The sequence below is a fragment of the Quercus lobata genome, chromosome 1 (assembly GCF_001633185.2).
Source record: "Quercus lobata isolate SW786 chromosome 1, ValleyOak3.0 Primary Assembly, whole genome shotgun sequence".
Taxonomy (NCBI): Eukaryota; Viridiplantae; Streptophyta; class Magnoliopsida; order Fagales; family Fagaceae; genus Quercus; species Quercus lobata.
In genome coordinates, this window is record NC_044904.1 from 222,061 (window position 1) to 244,509 (window position 22,449).

The 22,449-nt window shown below is 42.8% G+C and overlaps 2 protein-coding genes across 2 annotated transcripts; both read right to left on the reverse strand.

Annotated features, from left to right (window-relative positions):
• Nucleotides 1–864, reverse strand: LOC115992164. Its single transcript, XM_031116248.1, has one exon. It carries the CDS (start codon nucleotides 862–864, stop codon nucleotides 1–3), a length of 864 nt encoding a protein of 287 aa, XP_030972108.1.
• A 3,243-nt stretch (nucleotides 865–4,107) lies between these two features.
• On the reverse strand, nucleotides 4,108–8,052 carry LOC115966651 (pyruvate kinase, cytosolic isozyme). Its single transcript, XM_031085860.1, has 3 exons — nucleotides 7,429–8,052; nucleotides 5,807–6,268; nucleotides 4,108–5,244 (listed from the first exon to the last, which is right to left on the reverse strand). The coding sequence occupies exons 1-3, from the start codon at nucleotides 7,684–7,686 to the stop codon at nucleotides 4,432–4,434; spliced, it is 1,533 nt and encodes a 510-aa protein (XP_030941720.1). The 5' UTR covers nucleotides 7,687–8,052; the 3' UTR covers nucleotides 4,108–4,431.
• Between the last annotated feature and the right edge of the window lie 14,397 nt (nucleotides 8,053–22,449).

Sequence of the window (22,449 nt, forward strand, 5' to 3'; positions counted from 1 at the left end):
TTAGAGTTGACGCTGGCATCTCTCTAATCTCTCCTGGATTGGCCGGGTAGCATCATCCTTATATGGGTCCCAAGCCATTTCAATGACTTCCTTACACTCTTCCTCCTTTGTCCACATTGCTTCAAAAAAGAACCGCTTCTTCCCCCTATTTCTGTACTGATTCTTTTTGAGTAGCAGGACCAGCAAACAATGATCCGAAGCCGACATTGATACATTGTGAACCTTAGCTTCAGGAAAAATCTTCATCCGTTCCTCATTTGCAACCATTCTGTCCAGCCGAAGCAGCGTGCGCTGATCACCAAAACGCCCATTACACCAGGTAAACCTCGGACCAACAAAACCTAAATCAATCAAACCGCATCTGCTAAGTGACTCCCTAAACTCCCTCATCTGATCCGCATCCCTTTCCTTCCACCCTATCTTCTCGTCTGGATGCAAGATTTCATTAAAGTCCCCGCACACTAACCACGGCATCTTGCATTGGCCATACAGGGATTCTATCAATTGCCAGGAGCTTTGCCTCATACTTGTGGCGGGGTGACCATAAAACCCAGTGGTCCTCCACGGGCCTCCACTGCCTTCACCGTGAACCACCACATCGATATGGGAGTGAGAGCAACTCTTGAAACGGACATCTACGCCTTCCTTCCACAGCATTGCAAGGCCACCACTTTTACCATCGCAAGGAACAATAATCCCTTGAGTAAAACCCAACTTATATTGAAAGCCTTTCATCCTCTCCGTTGTTGCTTTTGTTTCTGCCAAGAACACCAAAATGGGATTTTTTTCTTTCACCTCTTCGGTGAGTGTACGAACTGCCGGAGGAGTCCCCAACCCCCGACAATTCCATGCTAAGACGCTCATTGAGCTCGACGGTGCTGCACAGTAGCCACCGCCTCTCCGCCATCCATATTCTTGTCTTCATCAATTTTTTCCCCTGTCTGAGTCTTACCTTTCTTCCGTTTGGTATTTAGAGCATTAGGATCCAGCTCTTGTAAAGGGACCGGGCCACTTCTTTTTAATTTTTCTGGGCTGTCTCTTTTAACTGGGCTGGGCTTATTATTTTGTCTTGCAAGCCTTTTCCAATGCCCACTTGTAGGGCCCAAAGTCTCAGCAACCCACCCCTTCTCTTTGTTAAAGCTCATTGCTAACGGGCTAGATACTTCTTCAGCCCATGGTATGGTCTGTATTGTCTCTAGGCCCAATACATTCCCAGTATCCGTGTGCCCTTCCTTCTCTTTTTGTTTGCTGTCTTCCACCTTACTCTTTGTTTTCTCCCACTGCATATCTCTCTCAATTTCTGCTGTGGGAAGGTTGCTTGTCAGAGAGTTCATGCCTCTCATGTCTAATCCCCCATTCCCCTTTTCTTGTGGCAGGCTTGACTTTCCATTTTCATGATTGCATTCCTCATCTTCACACGCCACCCTCTTTTCCTCTGACTTGTAACACTGACTAGACCTTTGACTGGTCCTGCTCCCACTCACGTGACCTCCACCTGCTTCCTCCCTCACCTCTTGCCGGACCGCTTCTTGCACAAACATCCCAGCCGTCGACTCCTCCCTATTCTGCTTGAAGCTCATTTTATTAGAGCCTTCCGATCTTCCCTGATCATTCCCCATCCGTCTTCTTGGTTCACCCCTTTAACCACGCCTCGTATTGCATACAACCCCCATCCTCTCCATTCTCCGACCCCTGTTTTTCTGCACATTCCTTTTCTCCATGATCCAGCTTTCCACACCGGTAGCAGAAGTTCGGCAGCCGCTCATATTTAAAAAATACCCATCTGCTCTCTCCGCCTTCAATCGAAACCCTTTTTCCCCTAACCAGTTTTCTAGTGGCATCAAACTGAATTCGTACCCTTAAACATTTTCCCCATTGTACTCCTTTTTCAGGCACATCAATGTCTAAAACTGTTCCGATCTTTGCCCCGATTTCCATCCCAGTTTCGCGTGTCATGCTCTTTAGCGGAAGGTTGTATATTTGAACTCAAAAAGGGGTCCATTTCAGGACTATTTCTTTTGGTACCAACTCACCTTCAAATTCCTGCAAAAGTATAAGTTGCTTTTCAAAACACCAAGGGCTCATCTCCATTACCCGTTTCTTATCTCTGCCATTGCCAAACTCCACAAGAAACATGTCATTTTCAATTTCAGAGATTTGGAGGCCCCTGTTTGGTTTCCACAACATTCTCATGTTCTTTCTTAAAGCTTCCAGAAAAATTATGCGTTTTGTAAGAATCTTCATCACCACACAATTTTTTCCAATCTCCCTTGCTAACTTTGTACTACTACTCCCTAAAACAATATCTTCACCTTCTTCTTCTGTAAAACTTAGTTTACTCCACATAGCTTCCAGTTCATCCGCCATACTGCTATAACCCCACTCTCCCTTCCCCAGAGAAAGAGGTTACCAAGACTGACCTCACCTCACCAGGAGGTCACCAAACTCTTGCAAGACTAAACTGCAAGACCAATACTGCTTCTACACGCACAAGGGCATGAGAGCACGTTCACGAAAATTTCCTTACTCTTCCAATGGTTCAACCCTTCTTTGGCATTTCTTAATAATCTTTGGTTGGCCCTCCTGTTAACTTTACCATACACTATATACATTTTGGTCCAATCACGTGCTTTTATTGTCCGTTGTCTTACTAGGAGTAAGAGCACCAACCACCAAGCCAATCTCATCCCTTATCACAGCACCCACACCACGTGTCCGTTGAGAAGAGAAAATAGCAGCATCCACATTAACTTTGAACAAAGGAGCAGTAGGTGGAACCCATGCAAAGAGAACAAAGTCTCATTAACAATATACTGCCCAACCCACTGCACTAGCATATGACTCGATCAAATTTTTTTGCCATTTCTTCTCTCATTCCCTCTTCTCCACATAGCCCAAGCAATAGAAATAGCAAAGAGAGAGAGAATCATCATTGCATTGTTGGCTATCCCAGAGGAACAAAGCAAGTCAATAAAGGTCTAGAACTAAACTCTATGCCAAGCTTAAAAATAGAAGATGACTCCCACACTTGAGCAGCAAAACTACATCTCCAAAAGAGATGACCCGAAGACTTCCCCTTCTCACCACATTGCTCACACCTATCATCCACCAAAACACCTCTCTTCTTAAGATTAAAAAGACAAGGGAGGATATTTTTACAGGCCCTCCAAGCAAAATGCTTAACCTTATTAGGAACTTGTAAGCTCCAAATCTTCCTCCAAAATTTTTTAATCACCCCATCATTAGAGATACAGCCTCTTTCAGATTGCTCACACAAGTTCATAGCCAATTCATATGTACTCCTCACCGAGAACTTGCCATTTGGTATAGCATTCCAAATCACAGAATCCTCCAAAAGAGCTGAACTAATAGGAATACCCAAAATAGCTACAGCCTCATGTGGAATAAACAGAGACTTGACCACTCTGCCTTCCACTCCCCACGATCACAATTAATCAACTCACATACCCAGGCATGTTCCTCCAACAGGTTCAAAAGTCGATGGGGGTGGGAAGCCATTTATCAGCCCAAACCCTAATCTTTTGACCATTTCACACCCTCCATCTCAAACCCCTCCTAACCACATGTTGAGCTGACATAATATTCCGCCACAAATAAGGTCTTCTCCCCAAATAAGTATCCACAAAATCACACTCCAAAAAATATTTAGCTTTGAGAACACGATAAGCTAAAGAAATTTGAGAACACGATAGACTAAAGAATTTGGTTTCGTCTAAAGTTTCCACCAGTGTTTAGCTAACAAGGCTAGATTGAACTCCTCAAGAAGCTTAAAACCCATACCACCTTGACTTTTAGGAATGCACAACTTCTCCCAACTAATCCACGCCATCTTCTTTTCCTCACCCTTCTGACCCCACCTGAAATTCCTCACCATAATAGTTAATTCTTCACATAGGGAGTCTGGAATCTTGAAACAACTCAATCTCAATCATATTCCTCGCCAAAAACTAACTGCTGATTTGGTTCAAATCAATCGTATTTATCATATCTTTTCAAAAGATAACTTCTATTCAAATTTTAAAAACATAGATCTAGTCACAAATTAATGCATAGGATAGGACACCATATCAACGCAGACAAACAACAAAAATCAAAACCAATTAAAAAAACATGGAGACAAAACACAAGGGATTACAAAAGTAACGTGGTGCGAATATCTAATGGGAACTACCACAACCAGAAATATTAAAAGGGATGTCCTGCCCCTTATTTCTACCAGGGCACTGTAAAATATTTCATAACATTAGCTAACTGGAAAAACAAGAAATCCAGCATAGCTCCAAAAAGATGAAAAATAGCTGAATATTTTTAGTATTGTGAAGATTAAATAGCATAAACATAAAATAGATAAAATCCAAACATAACCACCTTTAGATGCCAAGCATTGTCTCCTGCATACCCTATCAATTATCACTTCACAACGCAGATCTTAATAACTGAGGCAGCTCCAATACGATGAAGTGCCACTACTGCATCACCAGGCTTGCAGAGGCCCTTCTGTGTTGCTGACTTCAGAGCAGCTTCCAAAATCACCTCAGTCGATTCTGCATCAGTGGCCTTAGCAGATCCCTCAGCCAGAAGAGGAATCAAACCCCGGTATATTAGGCTATGCCTTGCTGGTGTCTCATCACTGCAAGTCCAATCAAACGAGTCTGTCGTCAAAACTGGAACAACTACTGACAGGATTGGAACAGCTGGCCTGTACTTGGCAACCAACTTGGCCGTGGTTCCTCCACGTGTCAACACAACAATCAGTTTTGCTTTGGCCTTGTTAGCAGTCCGGACAGCAGATGATGCAAGGCTCTCCAATGGGCTCATTGGAAGTGGGGTTGACCTAATCATCTCCTTAAAGATAGCCCCATAGTCGAGGGATGATTCTGCCTCTATACAAATTCGAGCCATTATCTTCACAGCAATTTCTGGATAGGCCCCAGCTGCACTCTCACCACTAAGCATCACACAGTCAGTGCCATCAAGGACAGCATTTGCTACGTCAGTGGCTTCAGCGCGGGTTGGCCGGGGAGACTTGATCATGGATTCAAGCATCTGAGTAGCAGTGACCACAGGCTTGCCCACAAGATTACACTTATATATCATCATTTTCTGTGCCAGGAAGATTTTCTCAACTGGAATCTCCATTCCAAGATCACCACGGGCAACCATGAATGAGTCAGTCTCACGCAAGATCTCATCAAAATTGATTACTCCCTCCTGATTCTCAACCTGAGAAAACCACAGCAATTAAACAATCATCATTTGACCAACACTCCACAACAACCAAACAATCATCGCTTGATCAACATTTAGGGGGGAGAGAGAGAGAGAGAATGGTACGGCAACATGGAAAAATGCATTTTCTTTGACAATTTTTTCATTAAAGTTGCTCAGATTAATTAAGGAACGAATTATCTTTAATATTCACAAACATATAGAGCCATACTTGACTTTTTTTCAAACATGTTTTGTTACCTCATCAAGCTTCAAACTTGAGCTTAAGCTTGGTTCATTTAATTAAAGAACGAGCTCAAGGAGTATAGTAATGAATTGAACTCGAGCTTTTCATGAACAACTTTATTCATTTTAAAACCCTAGTGGCAACTCATGCATGGGCCTTGGAGAGTCCAAAAACGCAGATTTTGCAAATTAACCATATATAACTTGCATTTCTTTTGTTAAATGGCACCATTTAACATCAACATCTTACCATATGAAAGTCAGGAAACCCCTTTTTTTTTTTGAGAATCAGAATGTCAGGAAAACTTGATATTGAAAAGAAGCAACATACCTTCGACATGAGTTGAATATTCTTCGCATGTGGCCCAAGAACCTTACGTACATTAACAAGATCTGAGCCCTTGCGCACAAATGAAAGAGCAATCATATCAATTTTATTAGGAACCCCCCATTCCAAAATATCTTCTTTATCTTTCTCTGTCAGTGTAGGAAGATCCACCACAATACCAGGAAGATTGACATTTTTCCTCTCACCCAGCATGGCAGTGTTCTCACAGCGGCATCTCACAGTCCCAGCATCTGGATCACAAGACAATACATTGAGGGTAATGGTGCCATCCGCACACAAGATGGTATTTCCAGGCTTTAAGTCCACAGCCAGCTTTTTGTAGCTCATGGATATCGTCTTCTCATCCCCCTTGATGCTGTAATCAGTAGTGATGGTAATCTCCTGACCTTCTTTAAGCTGAATAGGCTTTGAATCCTTGAGAAAACCAGTTCGAATCTCAGGTCCCTGCATAAACAAAGTGGAATACAAATACAGGAAGGTCAGTTATTTTATAATTCAAATTAGTGACCAGGACTTCAAGCACATTCAATTTGTAAATGTGTGAGAAGTAATCCATGTTTAGAAGTAGCATCACCAGATGAGTAGTTATTGAAAACAAAATTATGTCTTGTATGCCTCGGTATATCACAAATAAAATTCAACACAGAAAATGGAATAATATGAAAATTGTCAGAAAATGAGTATTGTGCATTCAATTCTAGAATCAACAGGAAAATGAGTCAGACAAGGTAAGCATAACTAACGTAAGTTTGCTTACATATTTAGAAAATAGCGTCCACTCTTTTAACCTTTGACATGTAACATGCAAAAGAAAGGAATTTTCCTTCTTCTTTTCTTCATTGATAAGATATAATATCTAATCAATAATGACGCTCCATTGAGAATTCATCTTGAACACACACAGACACCCAAAAAAATAAAAACCAAACAAAGCACTAGGTGGAGCTAGTCAGCTTGCCAGTGCCCAAATTTTAAGCCAACTTTCAGTTTTGGGGGCCGAGTATGAATTTTTTGAATCCAAGAACTTGGTCTCTTAGTAGTTCTTCCTCTGCTCATAGGGTTTGAACCCAATACATCACCTTCCATTCCATTATCTGTAGTTTTAATGAGTTGAAGACCCGCTGCATGTACTTATTATGTCCATTGGCACCAAGAAATTAACCAAAACATCACATCCCTTAAGGCATAGACAAGTTAAGCACTATATAAGCAGAATTGGACAATTGTATGTTTTTCTTTTGATAGAATAATTTAATTGGGGTATGTATTTGTTGAAAGCACCAAGAAATTGGCAATTGACCCAAAGGTAATTGGAGAATATAGTGAGCAGAAGAGAAATAATTTTTAAAATTCCTTAGTTTGAACATTCATTCCCATATGTAATATCTTGTTTAGGTATCTGTTGGGCAGGAATTAGAGAGTTAACAGCACAAATGTGTGGTGAGTGAAGTGTAATATTATAATTAATTGATTGGATTGGTGTTTTAAGAGTGGAAAAAAAAAGAATTTGAAGGATGTTGTGTTGTTTGATGGTGATGAAGAGTAAGTAAAGCCCAATATAAGGAATAAGAAATAGATAGTGAAAAGAGGAGAAGAAGGGGAACCTTGGTATCGAGCATGATGGCGGAGAGAATCTGAGTGTTGTGCATAGCAATCCTGAGATTGTTGAGCGTTTCCTGATGGTACTCGTGAGTGCCATGGGAGAAGTTGAAGCGAGCGACGTTCATGCCAGCCCTGAGAAGCTTTTCCAGCATGGGAACAGTACGAGACGCGGGACCTAGAGTGCACACGATCTTGGTCTTTGGGATACGACCATCGTTTGGGAGCTCCTTCATTATTCCCTCTATGTCTATGTTCGCCATTTCTCTCTCTGATTTCAGATCAGATCAGATCAGATCGCAAAAGACTTTTACAAATTAGTTTGGGAGAAACTGAGAAGAAACAGAGTCTGCTCAGCTCGTGCGGTGCGTGCTTACTTTCCTATTAATTCCTTCTTTTACTTCTTTACTTACTCTCTTTAGCTTCTCCACTCGCCCACCTAATTGCTTTCCTTTCTACCAGATGTCTCTCTCTCTCTCTCTCTCTAAATTATTACAAGTTGTATTGGCGTTTGTGTTAAACTGTGGGCAAAGTTTGAACATGTGGATGATGGAGAAAGTCTGCCTAGCCTAGTCTAGTGATGACATGATGCGGCTCCGCTAAAAAATGGAATATAGGGAATATCTCTTCTCATACTCTCGCGGCGCTCAAATAAATAGTGTGTGTAATTATAAATATAGCGCTTTTCGAATTAAAAAAAAAAAGGGGGGGGGGGGGGTTGGCAAAAGCGTGCGTTGATGCGTGGGTGGGTAAGGCCGTAAGGGATAGTAAAGTTTGGTACACAATCAAATCAGTCTCAGTCGCATGTTTTGCGTCTTCTTCTGTGTGCTGTAATGTAATGTGCGGCCCCTCCTCACTCCCACTTGTTTTTACTTTTACATTTCATATCATCATGTCATGTTCAACGTCCATACTTGATACCATAAATATCCCACGGTCGGTAAATATCAAAAACCAAATTATCTTTTCTTGCTTCCAAATCCCATCGGTCATGCCCTTTTCCTACTTTCAACAATCTCTTCTCCCACAGTTTCTACTCTTTTTATCTATTCACTATTGGATCATTTTTAATCACCATAACAATTCTTCTTCTTTTTTTTAAATCAATTATATTATAAATCAGATTCATGTAACAAGACCAAAAAAAAAAAAAAAGATTTTCTTTCCTTAACCACGAAAAATACGCTGCCTAATACTGATTTTACAATATTAGCCTTTACCAAAAAAAAGAAAATAAACAAAACACGTGTCGTTAGCAAAATACTATCAATTTTCTTTAGTTGCCACTTTGCCGCGCCTTATTTTCCTAAACTAATGCATACATACATCCTTTGTTTGGCGTTTGTTTCTTGTGTAAATACTACTCCCTCCGTCCCATTTTATTTGTCCTGTTTGAAAAGTCAATTTTTTTAAGAGAACATCATTTATTATCTTGTCTACATTTTAAAAATACATAAGTTTCCAAAACTACCCTTAAATAAATTTATCAAAAAATTGATGACTTTTAAAATAGGGGTATATAATAGGAATATTAGTAAATTAATGACTTTTATTTTTAGAAACGGGACAATATTTTGGGACATCCCAAAATGGAATAGAGGACAAACAAAGTGGGACGGAGGGAGTACTACTAAAATGCTTTTTGATCAGCTAACCCACTGCCGGACTTTTTCAAACCACTCATCATTTCCCGTCAAGTAGGTGTTTTTGGATTTTTTTCGTTTCCAGAAAAAAAAAAAAAATATATATATATATATATGTATATATGATTGTAGGGACACGATTTTAGTTGACCCGGTCCTGGATGGTCAGGCCCTAGCCCAAAAGGTCCCACACAATAAATTTTTGTAGAGTGTGGGCTGAAGAACTTGGTTCCAGTTGGCTTAAACGGTTCGTTGCATGGGCTCAGAAGATATAGAAACAAGAATGGAGAAAGTGGATGTGAAGGGGGGAATTTTATTCATGGGCATGTATTTGTACAATGAACTTTTGTTCCTCTGTTCCTTCTCTCCTTTTTTGCTCTCCCCTCTCTCTTGGGGGACTCTTACATATTATATAGGCCCTCTTTTATCATCTGGGTCTTACACTTATTGATCATCCAAACCCCCACTTAAGCACCTGTCCCATTAGACACCCTTACCAGTTCTTTGTGAGTTGCAGTGACGAAGGTAGCACTGTTCAGGGGTCTTCTCTTCATTAATGCGGCCAGGAGAGTAGCTGTGGTGCATTTAATGTGGTGGTGACAGCCTTTGCTGAAATATTTTGGGTCTCCTTTCTTTTTACGTGCTTGGAGTGAGGACTACAGTAGCTAGGATGCACCTTTGACCTGGACTTTGGAACGTCCAAGGAGGAATTACTCCTCGGACGTGTTCTCTTAGTTCCAGTGGACCTGAGTAAGGATTCTGGGCCGCAACGTCTCCTCGGACAGAATGGTCCTCGGACGGGCCCAAGGCCCAGCCAACTTGTTATTCTAGGCCGGTCCCCACAATAACCCTCAAAACTCCGGTTTTGATCTCCTTCCGAGGAGAAAAGCGGGGTTTTGACATTTACAAATGATGAAATTAATGAGGTCTTGGTCCGCGCGTGCGGGCGGTCACTTTTGACGCGCCACAATTTACGAGGCGCAGCCATTTACTCCAGGCAGTTTTATGTCTCCTTTATCCAACGGCGAGGTGTAGATCTGACGGCCATCATTTTTCCTTGAATTTTTGAGCGGGAGGGATTTTCTCTCTCCCTCCTACTATATAAAGCGCCAGAGAGGCTCATTTTTTCTTTTTTATTTGCACGTCAGAAGTCCAGAGAGCTCCAGAGAACTCCAGCGCCCAGAAATCTAAGAGCACTTCCGTTCTTCAAATTTCCACAATCGTTTCCGCGAAGCGTCCTTCCTAGAAGAGATTTTCAAGCATCTCACCGGTCATTTGTGAAGATACCTGTAAGTTCCGCTCGTTTCGTCGCTTCGAATTTCTCCTCGGATTTTACTTTTCTCCTCGGTTTTTATTTCCATCCCTCCAGTTCAGCCTAGATGGGTAGATTCAAAGACCTAGTAGACACTCCGGCTGCCATGGAGGCCTTTAGGGCAAAATACCATATCCCGCAGGGAGTGGTTCTGCGGTACTGTCCCCCAGAAGGAGTACTGTTAGATAGAGACGTGGGTGAAGTGGTCATTCCTATGATTGCCTTTATACAAGGGGGAATAACACTTCCCATGCGTAGGATTACCAGGGACTACTTGTTCCACCATAGGTTGACACCACACCAGTGCGCTCCAAACATGTTCAGGGTATTAGGCTGCATAGATGTCTTGAACGAGCGAATGGGTTTGGACCTGACCTGGCATGATGTGGTTCACATGTACGAGTGCCACTACGTCGAGAAGGGAGGGTATTACCTTAAATCTCGATCCGAGGTGGTTAGGCTAATCTCTTGTCTCCCCATATCCAATAAGACTATAAAGGATGACTTCCTCATTGCCTCAGGAGAATGGAGCGATGGTTTTCATTATCCAACTCGGGCAGGAATTCCAAGTGCGGCGCGTTTAGAGCCAATCCTTTAGGGAAGGGGTTTAGCTCCTCGAATTTACTCTCTTTTTTGCTTGAGTCATAAATTTTGTAGTTTAACTCTAATTTCCTTCTCGGCTGTATTGCAGATAGAGTTTTGGTTGCTCCCAGGCTGAGCCACATGAACGTTCCAGCTTTGAACTATCTTCTAAGGTCAGAAATTTACGTTGCCGAGGACGGGCAGCTACGCGCGTGTCATTTGGTTTTGGGCTATCAACCACTAACCCGTTCTTTCCAAGCCATTGACCACGCCATCAGAGCTGGTAGTCCCAGGTTGGCTAGGATTGACATATCCGAGCCTAAGTTTTTGGTCCAAGAAGATCTTAAACCAGTCGTGCTACTTGGTGTTCGAGATCCTCCACCGGCCGCGCAACTGCCTCCACCAGACAACTTTGAAGTTGCCACGCCAGTTGAAGGAGAGATCGAATCATCTCGTCTTTCTCTTGAGGAGGAGATAGACAAGTTCTATTTTGAAGAGGAGGTTGATAAAGGCCCCTTGATTGAGCTCTCGGATCCTGAAGGAGAGCAAGATCGAAACTCCGTGGTCGGCGCTCCGATTATTATAGCCTGCTCGGAAGACTCTTCAGACGAGGAAGTAGACAACATGGCTGGCAAGGGAAAAACCTTACGAGAATTGATGTCCAACCGAGGAAAGGGTCAATCCTCGAAAGTGCCTGCTCAGTCACAGGCCCAAGACCTTCCTCCAGCTGCCCCTCAGGTTCCTTCCGACCTTGACCTCAAGGTTAACCCGGACCTACAAAAGAAAAGGCTGGTTGACATTCCTGAGGAAGGTGAAGTGGCCCCCCGCCCTGCCAAGCAGCAAAAAACCACTCGGGGGCAGAAGAGTAAAAGGGCCAATTCCGTGGAAAGCCGAGATGAGGAGAATCGAGCTGAAGTGCGCGTTAATCCACGCGTATGGAGTCCGAAGCTGGAGTTAGACGGGGTCGCTATCCCCTATACTGCCTCGGTTCGAGAATACAACAGGGGCAGAGCGGGTTACATAGTTGAGGCCCTGGAGCAGCCAGTGCTCCTTCCTCGGGACATGGAGGCCTACAGGCGATTCTCTCAGCCCGAGCTCTTTCTATCCCTTAAGAGGGACCTTGCGATGGTAAGTCATTCTTCTACCCTTTCATTAAGTCATCATACATTGTTGCATTCTAACACAATTCTTGTTTTGTTTTGTTGGCAAATCACTCAGCAGGTGTTTGTGGCTGAGGAGTTCTGTCACAGCAACCGTAACCTGGCTGAAGCTGAGGTCTAGTCTCGGACAGAGGTGGAGAAGACCGTGGGGTCCTTCAAGTAAGAGAACCTTGAACTCGCGGAGAAGTTCAAAGAGTCGGAGAAACAGCGCCAGAGCGCGGAGGCTGGCCTGAAGAACGCTGAAACCCAAGCGGAGGATCAGCGCCAACAATTGTTCGTAACCGAGACCAGTCTTGCCATTGAAAAGCAGACGGTACTGGATCTTAAGGCCGCTCTGCAGAAAGCTGAGGAGGAGATACAGCGGGTTAAAGAAGAGGCTCAACTGATCCGGGAGGCTGCAGAGGCTGAAAAAAAAGCTGCTCATCAGCTCCGGATTCAAGAAACTGAGGCCAGGCTCTCCGAGGAAATTCCCGAGGTGTGTAGGGATTACTGTCGCATCTCATGGGCCCATGCCCTTGATGCTGCAGGAATTCCTACAGATTCGACGCTGAGATTTCCTGAGAAGGTCTTCTACCCTCAGGAGATCCGAGAGAATCCTAATGGCGCTCAAGCAGCTCCTGAAAAGGGCTTGGTTGTGCCTGATGCCATCCCTTTGCTTGATAAAGCCAAGGATCCTGCCAAGGACTCCATCTCCGAGGTTCCTCCTCCTCAGCTAGAGCAGAAAAAGGATCCTCCTGCTGAGGCTTAGCTTTTAGGTTTTTAATTATTGTACTCTTCTTTTTTTTTTGAATGAAAGTTGTCTTATTTTTGTTCTTTTGTAAAGACCTCTCTTTGTATTGATCTCGGAATATTAGTATAGAATGTTCTCTTCGTTTTCTACGGATGTTTACTAACAATATCCCTATATTTAACATTCGTAATGATATAAATAAATATAAACGAATAAGAAAGAAGAATACCGTGCAGCGAATTTGAATAATGGTTGTAATAATGCTAGACTACGCATGTACCTTGAAATTGCACAAGAGTTCTAAGTAATAATTTCCCCCAAGTCTGTGGTCCGAGGGGCCATGCAGGACTTAGGTTCTATTTAAAACTTGAATGGATTGCATAAGTAATAACTTCCCCTAAGTCTGTGGTCCGAAGAGCCGTGCAGGACTTAGGTTCTGTTTAAAACTTGTATAGATGTCATAAGTATTAATTTCCCCTAAGTCTGTGGTCCGAGGAGTCATGCAGGACTTAGGTTCTGTTTAAAACTTGTATGGATTGCATAAGTAATAATTTCCCCTAAGTCTGTGGTCCGAGGAGCCATGCAGGACTTAAGTTCTGTTTAAAACTTGAATAAATTGCATAAGTAATAATTTCCCTTAAGTCTGTGGTCCGAGGAGCCATGCAGGACTTAGGTTCTGTTTAAAACTTGTATAGATGTCATAAGTATTAATTTCCCCTAAGTCTGTGGTCCGAGGAGCCATTCAGGATTTAGGTTCTGTTTAAAACTTGTATGGATTGCATAAGTAATAATTTCTCTTAAGTCTGTAGTTCGAGGAGCCATGTAGGATTTAGGTTCTATTTAAAACTTGAATAAATTGCATAAGTAATAATTTCCCCTAAATCTGTGGTCCGATGAGCCATGCAGGACTTAGTTTCTGTTTAAAACTTGTATAAATGTCATAAGTATTAATTTCCCCTAAGTCTGTGGTCCGGGGAGCCATTCAGGACTTAGATTCTATTTAAAACTTGTATGGATTGCATAAGTAATAATTTCCCCTAAGTCTGTGGTTCAAGGAGCCATGCAGGACTTAGATTCTGTTTAAAACTTGTATAAATGTCATAAGTATTAATTTCCCCTAAGTCTGTGGTCCGAGAAGCCATTCAGGACTTAGGTTCTATTTAAAACTTGTATGGATTGCATAAGTAATAATTTCCCTTAATTCTGTGGTCCGAGGAGCCATGCAGGACTTAGATTCTGTTTAAAACTTGTATAAATGTCATAAGTATTAATTTCCCCTAAGTCTGTGGTCCGAGGAGCCATTCAGGACTTAGATTCTATTTAAAACTTGTATGAATGTCATAAGTATTAATTTCCCCTAAATCTGTGGTCCGAAGAGCCATTCAGGACTTAGGTTCTGTTTAAAACTTGTATGGATTGCATAAGTAATAATTTCTCCTAAGTCTGTGGTCCGAGGAGCCATGCAGGACTTAGGTTCTATTTGAAACTTGTATAGATGTTATAAGTATTAATTTCCCCTAAGTTTGTGGTCCGAGGAGCCATGCAGGACTTAGGTTCTGTTTAAAACTTGAATAAATTGCATAAGTAATAATTTCCCCTAAGTCTGTGGTCCGAGGAGCCATGCAGGACTTAGGTTCTGTTTAAAACTTGTATAGATGTCATAAGTATTAATTTCCCTAAGTCTGTGGTCCAAGGAGCCATGCAGGACTTAGATTCTGTTTAAAACTTGAATAAATTGCATAAGTAATAATTTCCCCTAAATCTGTGGTCCGAGGAGTCATGCAGAACTTAGGTTCTGTTTAAAACTTGAATAAATGGAAATGGATCGGTGGGTACGCGATGATCACGGAACACAACACAGGCAAAGCTGTTTTCATTAATAATAATATCTTCTTAGGTTATTTACATTCCACGGGCGAGGTACAGTTTTTTCATCCAAATCTTCTAGATAATAAGCACCTATTCCAGCCACAGATGTAATGCGATACGGTCCTTCCCAATTGGGCCCCAGCTTGCCCCAAGAGGGGTTTTTTGCGCTGCCAAGAATCTTTCTCATCACGAGATCACCTGGACCTAGAGGTCGCAGTTTAACATTAGCATCATATCCTTGTCTTAGCTTCTGATGATAATAGGCCATATGGATCATTGCTTTTTCCCTTCTTTCCTCGGCTAAGTCTAGACTTCTCCCCAATAATTCGTCATTGTTGTTTGGGGTAAAGGTGTTAGACTTCAATGTGGGGAAGCTATTCTCGATTGGGAGCATGGCCTCAGCCCTATAGGTCATTGAAAAGGGGGTTTCATCGGTTGACCGTCGCGGCGTCGTCCGATAGGTCCATAAGACGGGAGCTCTTCCACCCATCTCCCCTTTGCCTCGTCCAACCTCTTTTTCAGTCCATTCACTATGACCTTGTTCACGGCCTCGGCTTGTCAGTTTCCTTGGGGGTAGGCAGGAGTGGAGTATCGGTTAGTAATCCCAAACTCGTAGCAATACTCCCTGAAGTTCTTGCTATCAAATTGGAAACCGTTGTCCGAGATGAGTGTGTGTGGAGTTCCGAAGCAGGTAATAATGTTTTTCCAGATGAATTTCTGGGCATCCACGTCCCGGATGTTGGCTAAAGGTTCAGCTTCCACCCATTTAGTGAAGTAATCAGTTCCAACTATTATGTATCGCTTATTCCCTGCAGCTTTAGGGAAAGCATCGACAATATCAAGACCCTACTGAGGAAACGGCCAGGGGCTGGAGAGGGGGTTAAGGACTCCTCCGGGTTGGTGGATATTTGGGGCGAATCTCTGGCACTGATCACACTTCTTTGCATATTCTTGGGCCTCCCTTTGCATGTTCGGCCACTAGTATCCTTAGGTGAGCGCCCTGTGCGCCAGCGACCTCCCTCCAGTGTGACTTCCACAAATCCCCTCATGTAATTCTTCAAGTAAGGACTCGGATTCTTCTAAGTGTATACATAGTAGGTACGGCCCAAAATAGGAGCGCCGATATAGTTTGTGGTCCTCTGATAACCAGAACTGAGGAGCATTCCTCCGTATCTTCTCGGCCTCCAGTTTTCCCTCTGGTAGTGTGTCGTCTTTGAGGAAGTTCTTTATAGGATTCATCCAGCTGGGACTCTTTCTAACCTAATGGACCTAAGCTGGGTCTCTTCTAATGGAACTTGCTTGGACCAGATCCTCAACAAGGATTATTCGCGGTAGATCATGCGCCGAGGACGTGGCAAGTGTGGCCAGTGAGTCTGCATGGGTGTTTGCACTTCTGGAAACATGTGTCAGATTGAAGGATTCGAAACCTGACTACAGGTGTTTGACTCATCCGAGATACTCTTGCATTCTAGCATCTCTAGTTTCTAACTCACCCATCACTTGGCCAACGATCAATTTGGAGTCCGAGAATGCTTCCATTACCCTTCCGCCCAATCTTTGAACCATCGTCATCCCTTGAAGTAAGGCTTCGTACTCGGCCTCGTTGTTCATAGCCGAGAACCCGAGTCTCAGTGATTTCTCAATAGCCACACCGTCGGGCGATATTAAAACTATCCCAACTCCAGATCCTCTTTGGTTGGCCGCGCCATCCACGTAGACCTTCCAACGCAAGGTCTTCCCTGCTGAAATTGTGCCAACCGATTTTCAATCCATATCTTTCTTCTCGGTTATTGTTTCTACAGAGGGTTCAGCGAATTCCGCGACTAAGTCTGCGAGGACTTGACCTTTGATAGAGGATCTGGGCATATATTTAATATCAAAGGCTCCCAAAAGCGCACTCCACATGGCGATCCATCCTGTGTAATCGGGGCTTCAAAGCACCACTCGAAGGGGAAGCTGGGTTAGAACGATGACCGTATGTGCCTGAAAGTAGTGAGGGAGCTTCCGTGTGGCGTGCACTATCGCCAGAATTGCTTTCTCCAAAGGTAAGTATCGTACTTCGGCCTCATGTAATGATTTGCTTACATTGTAAATTGGTCGCTGTACCCCATTATCATCCCGTATCAGTACCAGGCTTACAGCATGGGGAGTTACGGCTATGTATGCAAACAGTACCTCGTCTGCCTCAGGGCGGGACATGATGGGTGGTCGCGACAAGTATTCCTTAAGTTACTGGAAGGCCCGAATACAATCCTCCGACCATTCAAACCCTTTCCACTTATTTATCAAAAGGTAGTAAGGTCGACATCGATCTGCAGATTGTGATATGAACCGGTTTAATGCTGCGATCATGCCAGTGAGCTTCTGTACTTCTTTTGGATTCCGAGGAGCCTGTAGGCTATTAATCGCTTTGATTTGATCGGAACTCACTTCTATTCCCCTGTGGGTTACCATATAACCTAAGAATTTCCCAAATCCGACTCCGAATGAACACTTGGAAGCATTGAGTCGCAACTTGTGCTCCCTTAAGATAGCAAAGATGATTTCAAGGTCTTTCACGTGCTCGGACACCATTTTACTTTTTACAACCATATCGTCTATGTAAACCTCAATAACTTTGCCTAGTTGTGGCTCGAACATTCTGGTCATCATCTTTTGGTAGGTTGACCCTGCGTTCTTTAGTCCGAATGGCATCACCTTATAGTGATAGTTTCCGACAGGTGTCATGAACGTCGTCTTCTCCTGATCCTCTAATGTAAGGGGTATCTAATGATAGCCCTGGAAGGTGTCCAGGAAACTCATTCGAGGGTGGCCTACAGTTGCATCCACCAATCGGTCGATTCGCGGTAAGGGGAAGGGATCCTTCAGGCACGCCTTATTTAGGTCAGTGAAGTCTACGCAGACTCGCCACTTCCCCATTTTCTTTCTTACCACCACCGTGTTTGCTAGCCATTCGGGGTAAAAGACCTCTTTAATAGCCCCTGCCCTTTTCAATTTTGCCACTTCGTCTCTAACGGCACTAGCATGTTCCTTTGAGGGGCGTCGGGGAGGTTGCTTCTTTGGAGTGGAAGATGGGTTAATGTTCAGGTGGTGACAAATAAGGCTAGGATCAACCCTCGGGGCGTCGTAAGCGTCCCATGCAAACACATCGACATTTCTTCTCAGAAATCCGACCAGTTCCTCTTTTTCTTGAGGAGGCAACTCGAAGCCAACCTGGAAAAATCTCTCCGGGTCACTGTAAACGATAAACTTTTCTAAACATTCACACCTTATCTCCTCGGCTGGCTCATTGGCTTGCCCTGCCGAGGCAGCTGGTTGCTATAAGTTCTTAGAGGCTGAGGACTCGGCATGGGACCGTCGTGAGATGGCGGCCACCATACACTGCCTGGCCATGGCCTGATCTCCACGAATCTCTTCTACTTGGCCTTTGGATGGGTATTTTACTTTTTGGTGAAGTGTGGAGGATACAGCTTCTAGGGCATGGATCCATGGCCTGGCTACTATCGCTGTGTAGGGTGAGTAGGCATCGACCACAATAAAGTTCACCTCCACCACCTCTGATCCAGTCTGTATGGGTAGTTTGATCTGCCCTTTTGGCGTAACAGTCTTCCCTTCGAAGCTGATAAGGGGAGAGTCATAAGCCATCAAATCCTCTAGCCTCAGGTTCAGCCCCTTGTATAGATCAAGGTACATTACCTCTACTGTGCTTCCTGGGTCTACCAACACCCTTCTCACATCAAAGCCTCTGATTCTCAATGTAACCACTAAGGCATCGTCGTGAGGTTAGATAGTTCCCCTTTTATCCTCGTCCGCGAATCCTAGTACCAAAGAGCTTCCCTTTTTAGACCTTTTAGGTTCCCTCTGCCTGTCCTCGGAGGGGAGCCGACCAATAGCCAGTACCCTGGAAGGAGATGGCCCAATTCTTCCTAGTGCAGCGAGGATGACGTGTATCATCCCGGTGGGGGGTCTTAATGATACATCCTTTCGAGGCTCTTGCATTGCCTGACCCGGATGGCCACTCGAGGGGTGCAAAAGGTGACGTAACTTCCCTTCTCGGACCAACTGATCTAGGTGATTCCATAGATTCTTGCAATCCTCAATGGTATGCCCGTGGTCCTGATGATAGTGGCAGTACAGGTTCTGGTTACGTTTTGAAGGGTCTCCAGCCATCTTTCCCGGCCATCTGAAGAAGGGTTCGTTCCTTACTTTCTCCAGCATTTGTTGTACTGGCTCCCTGAACACGGCATTCACCGTTTTCATGTTACTCTGTCCAGCCTGTCTCGAAAAATCTCTCCTCGACTGGTTAGGGTTATATCGTTCCGACCTGAAATCATTCACTTTGGGGGGAATGATCATCTCCTTTCCCTTTTCTTGTAGCTGATCTTCTTCCACCCTTTTGTATTTGTCAATCATATCCATCAACTGATGAACGTTGGCCACTGGTTTACCAGTGAGAGATTTCCTTAAGCCATGCTCGGTAGGGAGACCGCTTTTGAATGTGCTGATAGCAACATCATCATGGTTCTCATACATCTCCCAGTATCTATCCGAATATGCTTTCAGGGTCTCTCCCTCGTGCATGGATAAGGACAATAGCGAACTGAGGGGTCGAGGGACTCTGCTATTTGTAATAAAGCGGGAGCAGAAAGCCTGAGTGAGCTACTTGTATGAGCCTATGGAATTTGTCTTCAGGCTGTTGAACCATCTCATCGCCATTGGTCCCAAGCTGGATGGGAAGACTTTGCACATCAGGGCTTCATTTTGCGAGTAGATAGCCATTTTCTGGTTAAACTGAGTCACGTGCTCCACCGGGTCTGCTCGGGCGTTATAGATGGTGAACGCTGGTTGATTAAAGCGTCGAGGCAACTTAGCCCCTTCAATTCTGTACATGAAGGGTGATCTTGAAATCTGGTCTAGTGCCCTATTCATAGCATCGTTCCCCGAACCCTTGCTGGATGGGCTCTCGTATTTTCGTACAGGGCGTGGTTCCCTCTTGTAAGAAAAGGTTTCACTTGGGGGGGTTCTCGACCTCCGTTGATAACTCGCGTCCTCCCCATTAGAGGACTCATCTGAGCTAGAAGGAGATCGCTTTCGCTGTACACGTCGTAATTTCCTTTTCAGGTCATCTATCTCTCGCTGCATGGCCTGATGACTATTTCGCCTCTGGGATACGTGACTACCTATCTGGGTGTGATTCTGGCTCGTCTGGGTAGTATGCACGCTTCCCTCACGGTTCCCTCTGCTGCCTGGGTTGGCAGGATTATTTTACCGCTGGGACTCAATGGGTTCTGTCTGTTGAGGGTTAGCCTGGTGAGGATTCTCCTGGTGTGGACCTAGTTCTGCCATGCTCGACCGTTGTGCTTACTGATACTTTAGTTCTTTCCACAGACGGCGCCAATTGTAGGGACACGATTTTAGTTGACCCGGTCCTAGATGGTCAGGCCCTAGCCCAAAAGGTCCCACACAATAAATTTTTGTAGAATGTGGGCTGAAGAACTTGGTTCCAGTTGACTTAAACGGTTCGTTGCATGGGCTCAGGAGATATAAAAACAAGAATGGAGAAAATGGATGTGAAGGGGAGAATTTTATTCATGGGCATACATTTTTACAATGAACTTTTTCTCCTCTATTCCTTCTCTCCTTTTTTGCTCTCACCTCTCTCTTGGGGGACTCTTACATATTATATAGGCCCTCTTTTATCATCTGGGCCTTACACTTGTTGCTCATCCAAACCCCCACTTGAGTACCTGTCCCATCAGACACCCTTACCAATTCTTTGTGAGTTGCAGTGACCAAGATAGCACTGTTCAGGGGTCTTCTCTTCATTAATGTGGTCAGGAGAGTAGCTGTGGTGCATTTAATGTGGTGGTAACAGCCTTTGCTGGGATATTTTGGGTCTCCTTTCTTTTTACGTGCTTGGAGTGAGGACTACAGTAGCTGGGATGCACCTTTGACCTGGACTTTGGAACATCCGAGGAGGAATTACTCCTCGGACGTGTTCTCTTAGCTCCAGTGGGCCTGAGCAAGGATTCTGGACCGCGACGTCTCCTCGGACAGAATGGTCCTCGGACAGGCCCAAGGCCCAGCCAACCTGTTATTCTGGGCCGGTCCCCACAATGATAATTGTAAATAATAAGAGCATTCACATCAACAAACATATAATTTTTTTTTAAAAAATGTCTAATATTTAACCCCAAAATTCACTCACATTGTATTTACACATACATCTCCCAATACTATTACTATAGTACACTCTAACCCTTTTCCCTCTCTTTCCTCTCTACGATCTATAGCGCTCGTGGATTCAATTTTTAGGGCACATTTGATAAACTGTAACAGTAATTATATAAGAATAGGAATAGGTATTACAAAAAATACAATATGCTATAATATAATACTTGTTACTATTTATTTGTTTGGTCACAACACAATAATAGACCCCTAAAGACAATGCAATTAAAGAATTTTAAATCAAACTTAAGATATATTTTAGGAAATATCTTACTCATATAATTATATTTTCTAAAAATATATATATATTTTTTAAATTTGAAAGAGAAATCAGTTATTGTTAAGTTATAAAAGTTTCGAACAATTGGCAAACCGTAAATATAAACTTGTCTAGATATAGATTCTTAAGTCTATAGGTATATTAGACAATGCTCAAGATGCTGCAAGTCAGAATATAAGAAAAATGAAGCTGCAAGTTTAGGAATTGGAACTATGCTAGGTTTGACCAATCGAGAAAAAGACTCAACCAATCAAGGTGCATTTCTACATAATTTAATTTCAGCCCATCAAGCCCAGTCAGTGAATAGGATTTCAGATCTAATTCTCCTAGTATTTAAAGGAAATCTTAAGGCACATTTTGATATGACTCTGAAGGTGCTCTTTTAAGATCTAAAAGGTATTGTACCTTCTCCTTTAGAAATTAATACACCTACTAAGGAATAGTTATTACAACCTTGTTACTATTTATTTGTTTGGTCACAACACAATAATAGACCCCTAAAGACAATGCAATTAAAGAATTTTAAATCAAACTTAAGATATATTTTAGGAAATATCTTACTCATATAATTATATTTTCTAAAAATATATATATATTTTTTAAATTTGAAAGAGAAATCAGTTATTGTTAAGTTATAAAAGTTTCGAACAATTGGCAAACCGTAAATATAAACTTGTCTAGATATAGATTCTTAAGTCTATAGGTATATTAGACAATGCTCAAGATGCTGCAAGTCAGAATATAAGAAAAATGAAGCTGCAAGTTTAGGAATTGGAACTATGCTAGGTTTGACCAATCGAGAAAAAGACTCAACCAATCAAGGTGCATTTCTACATAATTTAATTTCAGCCCATCAAGCCCAGTCAGTGAATAGGATTTCAGATCTAATTCTCCTAGTATTTAAAGGAAATCTTAAGGCACATTTTGATATGACTCTGAAGGTGCTCTTTTAAGATCTAAAAGGTATTGTACCTTCTCCTTTAGAAATTAATACACCTACTAAGGAATAGTTATTACAACCTTGTTACTATTTATTTGTTTGGTCACAACACAATAATAGACCCCTAAAGACAATGCAATTAAAGAATTTTAAATCAAACTTAAGATATATTTTAGGAAATATCTTACTCATATAATTATATTTTCTAAAAAAAATATTTTTTTTTTAAATTTGAAAGAGAGATCAGTTATTGTTAAGTTATAAAAGTTTCGAACAATT